Raw genomic sequence first — 10,208 nt, 5'->3', positions numbered from 1 at the left:
GAGTTTACACAAAGGTCACAGTGGTCTTTCCTGGAACACTTGCAACTATCCCAGTCACAGTTGAGCACATCTCTTAACAGAAATCTTTTTACATTGTTACATTGTTGCAGGGGTGATTGAGTAGTGGCAGAGTCAGGTTGCCCTTGGAAGTAGTTTTCTTTTTAGTTCCTTATTCTCCTGGGGCTTGGGGGGTGTAAGCCTGAAGGGTTAGGGTCTTTCACCAGTGACATACTTCCTCCCGCAAAGCCACATCTCCTAAGTCTTTCCAAATGCCCAAGACTATGGTGGACATTTCTCATTTAAACTCTTACAGTGTGATGAGCCTGGCTTTGTTCATTTTGCGTAAGCTTGCTTTGGCTAGGACTGGGGTATGGCCCCTTGGTAGAATGCACACACAGGGCCCTAGGTTTCACACCCACCATCACATAAACTGGGCTTAGTGGCTCACACCCGGCAGGAGGATCTTAAGGTCAAGGTCATCTTCACCCAGTAATTAGTTCTAGGCCAGCCTGAGCTATGTGAAACTTGTCTCAAAAATTAAAAACAAAAAACAAAAAAAGAAAATATTTCTTTGGATATTCGAGTCTTGTGTGAATTCATATGAATTTTAAGATTTTTTTTCTATTTCTGTAAAAAAATCTTTGAAGCTTTGATTAGGGTTGTATTGAATTGAACATTGGGTACTGTGGACATTCTATATTATTTTTCTAATCCATGAACAAAGGAGATGCCTTTCAATTCCTTTCATTAAGTTTTTTTATTTTTTAGTATATAGTTCCTTCACTTCCTACCTTAAATTGTTTCAGAGTTACCTTTGTTATTGTCGTTCCTATTGTGAAAGGAATTTCCTTGACTGTGTGTTCTGGGGAGCTTCTTGTTAGTGTAGAGACAGGATACTGACTTTTGTAATGTAAATTCTGTAGCCTGAAGCTTTCCTGGATTGTCTGTTAGTTACAATGAGTTTTTTTAGGTGAGCTCCTTGGAACTTTGTATATGATTGTGTCATCAGCAAACAGATAATTGTATTTCTTACTTGCTGGGTTCAGTGCTTCTGTTTTCTTGTCTAATTGTTCTTATTAGAACCTCCAGTACCATGTCAAAGAAAAGCAGCAAGGGGAGCAGAGATGGGACATGGCTGCTCTTCTAGAGGACCTGGGTTGGACTCCCAGCACCCACACGGTGGCACACCCACACTCATGTGATGCACATAAACTCATGCAGATACTCGCATAGGCATGAAATAAATAAATCTAAAACAAAAAGGAAAATAGTGACTGGAATAAGTAACATAAACACTTCCCTTCTAAGATCAGGGAAAAGACAAGGATGCCCCTCTTGCTTTTACCTTATTTTGTTATTTATTTATTTTGATATTTGTGTGTGTGTGTGTGTGTGTGTGTGTGTGTGTGTGTGTGTATGTGGGGGGTGTATTGTCTCTATGTATATGTCTATTTATCACATGTGTCAAAGTATCTTCTGGAAGCCAGAAAAGGGCATCAGCCCACCTTTTGGTTTTATTGTCGTTATTTCTTTCGTTTCTGCACTGATCTTTATTATTTCCTTCTACATAGTTTGTTCTTTTCTCCATTCCCTGAGTGTGACGTCAGGCTTTTAACTTGAAATGCTCTTTTCCACACATGCCCTCATTGCTGCAAACGTGCTTCTGAGCTGCCCCTGTGTTCACCAGCGTTGGCATGCTGTGCTTTTGTTTTTCTATGTGGAAAGCTGGCCCTCAGCTTTGCTTCTAATTTTTGCCTTAACCCATTGATTGCTCTGGGGGTCGTGGAGCTTTAAGAACTTTTTCAGGGTGCTGGAGAGATGGTTCAGTGTTAAGAGCACTTGTTGCTCCTACAGTGGACCCCGATTCGGTCCACAGTACCCACATAGTGGCTCACAACCATCCATAACTCCAGTTCTGGGGCATCAACACCCTCCTCTGGCCTCCAAGGGCACCAGGCATGTATATAATTCACATACATATACAGAGGCAAAACACTAGTACACATTAAAATTTAAATAAATCTGAATTTTTTAAAAGAACTCTTTCAGTATTTAATCGTCACTCAACTCTACAAAGTAGAACTTTCATCTCACGTTTCTTTGTTTGTGAGACAGGGTTTCAGGCTAGGAGCTGAGGATGACTAAATTCCTAATCCTTTGCCTCCACCTCCCACATCCCGGGAGTATATGTGGGTCCCACCATACCGAGCCAAAGTAGTTCTTATGATCTCCATTTTGCAGACAGGGAAACTGAGTCTTGTGGAGGGGCCCCAAAACAGCTTGACCACATAGCTGCCATGATAGGCTTAGAGGCCCAGACACAGCTTCTGTGACAGGCTTACTGGTAGGCAACACCCAGACCCAGGAAAAGCCATAAGCTGACCCACCCAGGGAGGGCCTACATCTAAGGGAAAGTACCTGACATCCCAAACATTCCAACCATTAGATAAGGTGGCCAGATGTCCCTGAGTCTAGTACACACCTATTTTTGTTTTATAGATACCCCTAGACAAATGTCAGCCAATCAGGGTCCTGAACCCTGGAAATCCCCTCACCCCAACCTCTGCTATGATAAAAACTGCCCCGCCTGGGCTCAGGGTTCTCTGCTCTCACCGCTGTGTCGGACAGACAGAGGGACCAAGCTCAGAGCTTGAAAATAAAGGCTCTTTGCTTTTACATATGGGATTCGGTCTCTGTGTTGGTCTTTTGGGGGTCCTCACGATCTGGGCATAACAAGTCTTAGTGCCCAATGTCACGCTCGTTGAATCTGGCTCCAATGTTGAAGCATTAAATAACTCTATCCACCATACAGTCTGTCACATCCCTCAGTAACCCTGAGAGGAATCTTTGTTACCAACCCTGTTTGTACACAAGGCAGGCAAGCCTCAGAGAGAGGGGCCTGCCTTCTCAGAGTCAGGCGGAAGCCCTGTCCTGCTTGCTTCCCCCAAGCCACACTGTGTAGACTGAACTACCCCAGTGCCTTTATGTCTTCCCACCATCCCTACCTTCTGGAAGTTTCTCTTCTCCCCTACTTCGTATTGGTTTTGAAATCCACCTATCCCACTGCAGATCCCAGGACAATGAAAAGACCCTCCTCCTCGCAAAGCCTCCTGGGTACCCTCTGAATTCCAGACTACGGGATGTCTGAAGCGCACCCCCCACGGTAATTCCCCTCCTCACACTCCCCTAGAACAGATCCCAATGGCCTCCTTTCTCTGTCCCCCATATCCTTGCTAACTGTACGGCTCCTGTGCTGTGTCGTCTCCTGCTTAAACCATGCTCAGCCTGACCCTTGACTTTGCTTTCTTTTTTGTTTATTTGTTTATTGGCTTTCTTTAAAAACTATTTAAAGAATTCCTCTTAGGTTTCTATCAGGCCTGAAGTGGGAGCTTGAAATGCATCATTTCAGAGTCTAAAGCTAGATATTGTTACAGAGAAGGAAACCAAAGCACAGAGAAGGGAAGTGGTCTCCCTAACATCACACAGGATGTGGAAGACCAGAGGCTGGGACCCGCGGAGTCCTGGATTTTCTCCCACACTGTTACTCTTTCAACAATCATCACTGGGGGTAGAATTAACCCCAAGTGGGAATGGAAGAACTTCCTCATGCACAGAAGTCATCAGCAGGGCCGTCCGAGCTGTACAAGAGGTACAGATGACCACAAGGCATAAGCATTCTTCTTGGGGAGGATCAGGAGAGGCCATGGGGCAAGCAGCCACGGAACCCGGGCTGCTAACCTAACTAGGCGTGCAGGAAGAGGGCTGGAGGTGCCGCTGCGACCGGGATCACAGGAAGGGCAGAAGGCAGCCGCGTTGGTCAGAGGGAGCCAGATCCTGAGTGGTGGGTCAAACGCCGGTGACTATGGGACACCCAAACCAGCTCAGATTCCTGTCCTCACACGTGACTTAGCGGCTTGGTGACCGCAGGGGAGATATGTAAGAAAAGTCAAGATTTCACCCTCTTGGGTGGTCCCCCTGTATCATTGTGTGGTGGAAGAACTCAGCAAGGAAGTGGAGCCTTCTACTTTGCATACTGAACCCCGACTTTCTGAGGGCAGGTGAGTGTCCACAGCGCTGCAGGACTGCTAGACTGACGTGGTGGGAAGAAATGAAGGCGAAATGCACGGAGTACTGGAGTCTGGTTTATTGGCTGAGGGTTAGCACAGCTCCCAGGTAGGACTTCTCCAGGTGACTGTCTCCCCAGCCTCCTCCCTGCCCTGGGCAAGGTAGGGTGAGATGCTGGGGGTGGGAGTTTGTCAGCACCCCTGCTTCCGGAGGTAGAAGGGGCTTCCATGCAGGCTGAGAAGACCGACGATGCCATCCTAGCATCCAGTGCAAGCGGCGTAGGCACAGATCTCACATATGTTTGGGTCCTCAGCAATGGCCTCTGGTCAAGAGAGGGGGAGCCTGGTGAGAAACAGCCACCCTTCCCACCTTGCCCCTACCTCTCTTCAACTCGATTTTGGACATCTGTCACCAGCCACCAAGATAATCCCAGCAGGTCTGTGTCTCCTCTGACCCTCTGGGCTTTCTGCCTCACATGGGGCATATGAATTACTGAAACCTGCCAATAAGTGCAGCTTCTACCCAGAAAGAAGATGGAGTTATGATCAGATGGGACACAGGGTTCCTTCTATCCCATGCTTCGGAACGAAGGCCTTTCTTAGAGGCTTCAGCAGTTATCAATTAGGACTAACCAATCAGAGAGCACATCTCCTCATCAAGCACCACCAATCAGAGCACACCCCAGCCACATTAGCGAAGAGGCCACTCACGCAGCTTCTTCAGGATCTCCTCTGCATTGGGTTTCTTGCAGAGGGGCTTCAGCGCTTCTGGAAATGCAGAATGGCTGCACAGTCCTGGTGCCACAGGCGCAGCAAGCCTGGGAGCAAACTTCTTGTGATTCACCAGCAGGGGCTCCGGTGCCTCCTTTAGGTCCTTCAGCTGTTTCACTGACTCTAGAGGAAAGGACAGGTCTCCATCCTGAAAGAGACAGCCAGAGCATGAGGCCAGGCTGCAGGAGATGCCAGCCTGGGTGGCTTGCTTGGGACGATCTGTGGGGCAGCATGAGGTCAGACCTGTGTGTCCCTGGGCTTGCAAGAGGCCTGAAGTTCTGCACACGACGTGTGAGGGAGGCAGCTGAGGAGAGCCAGGGATGCTGTGGCTGACCTGTGTGCAAGCTAGCCCAGGCTGTCTTTCCTTGCCAGAGGGCCTCCACCTCAAAAAGCAATGAAAGGCATCCAGAGGTCTCCCCGAGCAAGCAGGAACCCTGTTTGCTGACAACCCAGCTTGCATCTGGTGTCACGGGTAGGTCTGCCCAACCATCTAGGTCTTCATGCTGTGCAGTCGATGTCTAGGACCAAGCCTGGTGCTCCAGGCAAGTGCAAGATGGGGGAACCAGGCCTAGATCTGAGTCCAGCCACCTCCCTTCCCAGCCACTGGCTTTGGCTGTTTTGGAACCTTTGTGAAGCTCACATCTCTGTTTCTGTTAAATGCCACCACCAACCCCTCCTTCCTGGTGCTGCCGGGTTGCAGTGGGACGTGGGAGCAGCCAGACTCCAGGCAACTCTGCCACTGTCTACCCCAGCTGTTACTTCTTGCTGTCTCTCTGAGTGTTTTCTCCTTCATGTTTGAAGGGAGCAAATTGCATGGCTAATAGGACTCGGGGGTCCCAGAGGAAGCCCATCCCTCGTTTCACGATTCCAAGGAAGGGCCAGACCAAGTAGGGATGGGGCCATACCTGCACAGTGACGCCCTCTACCAGGACAGCCAAGGCACCCAGGAGGCACAGCTGAGAGAGGAAGCAGGCACTCATGGCAGCAGCGTGCAATGCACAGAACGGGCCAGTGCTGGGTGTCGGAGGTAAACAGTGGGACTTTTAAAGAGGCCGGGGTTACTCAGTAACCCTGGGGCCTGGTCAGCCTCATCAGCTGCCTGTTGAGCCTCATCAGATAAGGCCAAGGGAGCCTGGGAGATAAGAGATCAACAGAGCCCCAGCCCCTCCCTGGGCACTACTTTGACCCACAGCTGGGCTGGGCTCTTGCATTTACTCTGGGCCAGGCCCTGCAGACCCCACCCTGCCCTTGAAGAAAGAGGCCCAGAAAGGTGACTGTGACGACAATGACAACAGAGGGAGGGCCATTAGCGTGGGGGTGGGGAGTCTGAAAGCGGCATCTCCCATCAGGGACAGGAAGTCTCCCCAAGGAGCTCAAGCCAATGCAGAGGCCTAAGGTTGGGGTGCTTCTGTCCACAGAGGCTGCGTTAGGAGCGAGAGGTGAGCCGGGCCTGGAATGTTCAGGGGGATGTGAAGAGTAAGTGAGCCCCAGAGAAAGGAGAAAGGGAAGGTTGGGAACACAGACTTGGTCTCTGTGATTCAAGTCTGCCATTGTCAGGCGTGCGTGCGTGCAAATCCCACCACCTGCTTGATTTTGATGTTAGCAAGCCACTGGCAGATGTCTCCCCTCCAAGTCTCATGGTCCCACCAGGGTCTCTAGGCAGACCAATGTGAATACCTCCCTGGCTGGCAGATGCCCTTGTGCTAGGTAGGGGTCTATGAGGACTCAAGTGTTCTGTGCAGTTAGTCCCTGGCACACAGGAAGCCCTTGATCAAGGTGCTGTTAGCTGAGCAGCAGCAGCGGCAGCAGCTCCTGGTCCCCATTGTCTCCTCTGATGGCCAGCTGCCTAGTCTAGCTACAGCAGGTCCTCAGGTGGTATGGCCCCTCTTCCCTGCCCCACCCTGCTCTCAGTGGCTGAGATGGATGTGTGGATCTGGGCCCCTCCGATCCGGCCCATTGGGATTGAGATGCCTAATGCAGTGTGTGTGCTCACTGCAGGACCTAGGGTGTATGAGCCCCAGGGCCCTAGAGAACACTGTCCCGGGGCCTTTTCTTCCTGCTGCTCCACCACACTGGCTGCATACCCACATAGCCAGGGTGAGGGACAGCATCCCTGGCTGGGAGAGTCAGTACTGAAGAAGGACCTGGGAGGAGAGGAGCCTGGGAAGAAGGAACTAGAAAGTGCCTAACCCAGGGGCAGGGGTAGGTGCAGGGGAGAGGCAGGGGCAGGGAACTTTTAGTCCTGCAATGCTGTCCTATGTTAGACTGGACTTATGTCTCATCCCAGCACACACACACACACACACACACACACACACACACACTGTGGGGTCATGTGTAAATGCCTCCATGCACTGAGATGTATCTTGTATGTATGTAGAGGTGTGTGTGTGTGTGTGTGTGTGTGTGTGTGTGTGTGTGTGTGTACACTGAAGGAGTATGTGTGCATACACTGAGATGTGTGTAAGTACGTTGAGGTGTGTTTTGAAGGACATATGTAGGTATTCTGAAAGGGATTTGTGCAAAGGTGTGTTGTGTGCACTGAAGAGTGTGTGTACATTTGTGTGTAGGGGCACTGAGTGTGATGTGTGTGCCTATGTATGCCCGAGTATTACATACACTGAGGTGTTTGTATATGCTTGATTATATGCATGAGTACACTAAAGAGTATTATCTATGGTAAGGTGTGTGGTGTGTGTGCGCTCACGTTGAGGTGCCTGTGTGTGAACATGGAGACGTGTATATGCTAGGAGTGTGTATACACACTAAAGTGTGTGTATGTGTATTCGTCCATGTTTATACATGTATGTGAGGAGGTGGGTGTGTACTTCGGGGAACAGTGTCTGTGTGCCTGCAGACAAGTCCATGTGCAGTCCATGTACTCCACACTGGCCTCTGCGGAGTGTTAGGTGTGCTCAAGGGCCTAGCAAGGGTGCAGCGGAGCAGGGATATGCAGCTGTACGGTAGCAGTGAGCTGGGTTGGAGGTGAAGTCACTGATGCTGTGAACGGGAGGAATGATGTGGTGGCGCAGAAAGGACAGGGGACTGTTGAGAGGTGCATGGGGTGGCAGGGGTAAACCGGCCAACTTGAGAGTAGTCAGGTCAGCGGCTGGGAGCTCCTGTTAGAGCTTGAGCTGGCCTTTGGGGATGGAGATGTTAGGGTTGGGTTTGGAAGTGGATTCCCTGGGTAGGATGGAGCGTGAGCTGGCCTTTGGGGATGGAGATGTTAGGGTTGGGTTTGGAAGTGGATTCCCCGGGTAGGACGGAGTGTGAGCTGGCCTTTGGGGATGGAGATGTTAGAGTTGGGTTTGGAAGTGGATTCCCGGTTAGGACAGAGCTTGAGGTGGATACTAATGAGCATGAAGACGCTGGGCTGGGTTCGGATTAATTGTACCATTGCAATTGGGTAGAGTTTGCAGTGAGGATGGAGGGAGGGTGGGGCCGAGTTTACGATTTGGGTTAGGTCCGGGATGACGTGGGAACCTAAGACTCTGCTGGGATTTGATTTGGTTTTAGGGTGGGACTGGGCTAGAGGAACCCTTTTCCGACTCAAGGTGGCTCTTGTCTTCCCTCCTAAGGTGTGGCTGTGACTGGGGGAGGGGGCGGGGCTTCTTCCACCCCTGCTGCCTCTTCTGCCCGTCAGGATGACGCAGTTCCACACTGTGGGAAAGAGGAAGTCGCTATTAGGTCCTATCCCTATCCAACACCAGGGACTATTCTGAGAAGCAGGACCCTCCTCTTCTCCCTTTCCCACTACTGCCCCTGCCCAACCTGGGGCCAGTTCTGAGTTCAGTCCCCTGCCTCCTTTATAGGGAACAGATGACCTCATCAGCCTGCATTGAAGCTGTGACAAGTTGGAGCGTAGCTGCACTCCTGGAATGCCAAGCTTGCACCCTGAATCTGGGGCTTGTCTTTAGCACCCCGCATGCCTCTCTCGGTCACTTCGTGACTCTTGTTTGGGTTTCCCATACTCCAAGACCACCTCTTCTGGCAAGCCAGCACACTTCCATGGCCTTCCAAGCCACAGCACCTCCTGGACCTGGCTGCATCACCATCTAGGGACAACCAGCTGCTCTCCCAAACCTCAGAGGAAAGCCAGACTGCCTGGCTGGCACTCAAGGTCATAATGTAGCCCCTGGTGAGTAGCCGTTCAACCAGGATCTCAAAGCACTACACAGGAGTGGGAGGGAGGCCAGAGCTTAGGCCCTAGAGCCAGGCTGCCCCTAGATCTGATCCCAGCTTCAGCTTTTAAAAGTCACATGACCAGAGTCTCGGCTTCTGCGCTGAAGAATGGTGAACAGGACAGTTCCACTGCAGATTTCATTGTTTTCTAGCAACTTTGGGGGGGGGGGGGCTCCTGAACCCCGGAGGTAAGACCACTTGTCTGCACTCTGGAGGCCTTCTCATCACACTCCGCGAGGCCAGCAGCATACGCTGTATGCCCAATGCTCAGACAAGGCCTGGAATTCAGTGGATGCCACCATGTCTAGAGGGAATCCCGAAGATGGCAGGGCTTGCCCTAGGCACTGACATCCATAGCAGTTAACAACTGTGGCTGACAACTCTTGAGACTGGCCACCCCAAGCCCCAGAAAGAGCACTCTGGGTATCAGACTGACACTACTCCCAATACAAATGGCCCTCACCCCCACTGCCGGAGGTTGGGAGGGGTTCTGCCAGATGTGGGGGCACCCTGGGCTCCCCAAGTAGACTGACACTATTCCTTTTGGCTAGCACATTTGGTTTAAAGGCTGTGTCTAGATGACCTCATTGTGATTACCATTAAGGTCAAGTCCACTAGAGACTTACCACTCACAGGACTCCTGCCTGTAAGCCCACAGGCCTAAACCAAACAGGGCCCAGAAACAGCCTGCTCTGTGTGACCTTGAGAGAGGTGTGGTCTGCATTTTAGTCCAACCCGCGAAGCTTGTAAATGTGCTTTCGAGGGTGTAGCAATCTCTGGTTGCCATGGGAACCCGTAGGAAGCCATAACTGCCTGAGAATTCCAGTGGCTGTGAGCCTCCTAACAGCTTTGGCAGTAAGTGGAGATGAGTAAGAAATAACTGTATAATCTCACTTTAAAGGGTGGCGTGGTGAGCTGGAACTCGGCGAGATTAAGAAACCACGACTTGCCAAGGGTACACACATTCATGGCTGCTGGGTCAGCTGTATTGACCGCATGGCAGGGAGGCACAGGGCCAACAGCACACGTGTAAACACACGTGTAAACACTCTGGGCACCCTGAAGGCCAGGGGAAGGCACCACTTTTCAGGTTTACTGCCGGGTGGACCTGGCGACAACTGTGGTCATATAGCTATAAATTCCAGAACTGAATCCAATTTTCTCAAACGCCAAAGAAGAAGCTGCTCTTCT

At 50.9% G+C, this 10,208-nt stretch overlaps 1 protein-coding gene and 1 long non-coding RNA gene across 5 annotated transcripts; one reads left to right on the top strand and one right to left on the bottom strand.

Annotated features, from left to right (window-relative positions):
- Positions 1-4,122: 4,122 nt before the first annotated feature.
- On the bottom strand, positions 4,123-9,899 carry Guca2a (guanylate cyclase activator 2A). Of its 4 annotated transcripts, none has more exons than XR_009377641.1 (3): positions 9,651-9,836; positions 4,776-4,983; positions 4,123-4,387 (listed from the first exon to the last, which is right to left on the bottom strand). XR_009377641.1 is itself a non-coding variant. In XM_059254881.1 (3 exons), the coding sequence occupies exons 1-3, from the start codon at positions 5,813-5,815 to the stop codon at positions 4,323-4,325; spliced, it is 348 nt and encodes a 115-aa protein (XP_059110864.1). In that variant the 5' UTR covers positions 5,816-6,396; the 3' UTR covers positions 4,123-4,322. The 4 variants fall into 4 exon arrangements, 1 of the variants encoding a protein (XP_059110864.1); XR_009377640.1 differs by having other exon boundaries at positions 9,644-9,834; XM_059254881.1 differs by lacking the exon at positions 9,651-9,836 and adding an exon at positions 5,741-6,396.
- Positions 6,163-9,104, top strand: LOC131903981 (uncharacterized). The gene is made up of 2 exons (XR_009377643.1): positions 6,163-6,274; positions 8,648-9,104. It is a non-coding gene; the product is annotated as an uncharacterized LOC131903981 (long non-coding RNA).
- Positions 9,900-10,208: the final 309 nt, after the last annotated feature.

This window comes from Peromyscus eremicus, chromosome 2 (assembly GCF_949786415.1).
Source record: "Peromyscus eremicus chromosome 2, PerEre_H2_v1, whole genome shotgun sequence".
Taxonomy (NCBI): Eukaryota; Metazoa; Chordata; class Mammalia; order Rodentia; family Cricetidae; genus Peromyscus; species Peromyscus eremicus.
The sequence above is the reverse complement of the archived record's forward strand: the minus strand, read 5'-3'. Positions and strand labels throughout refer to the sequence as shown.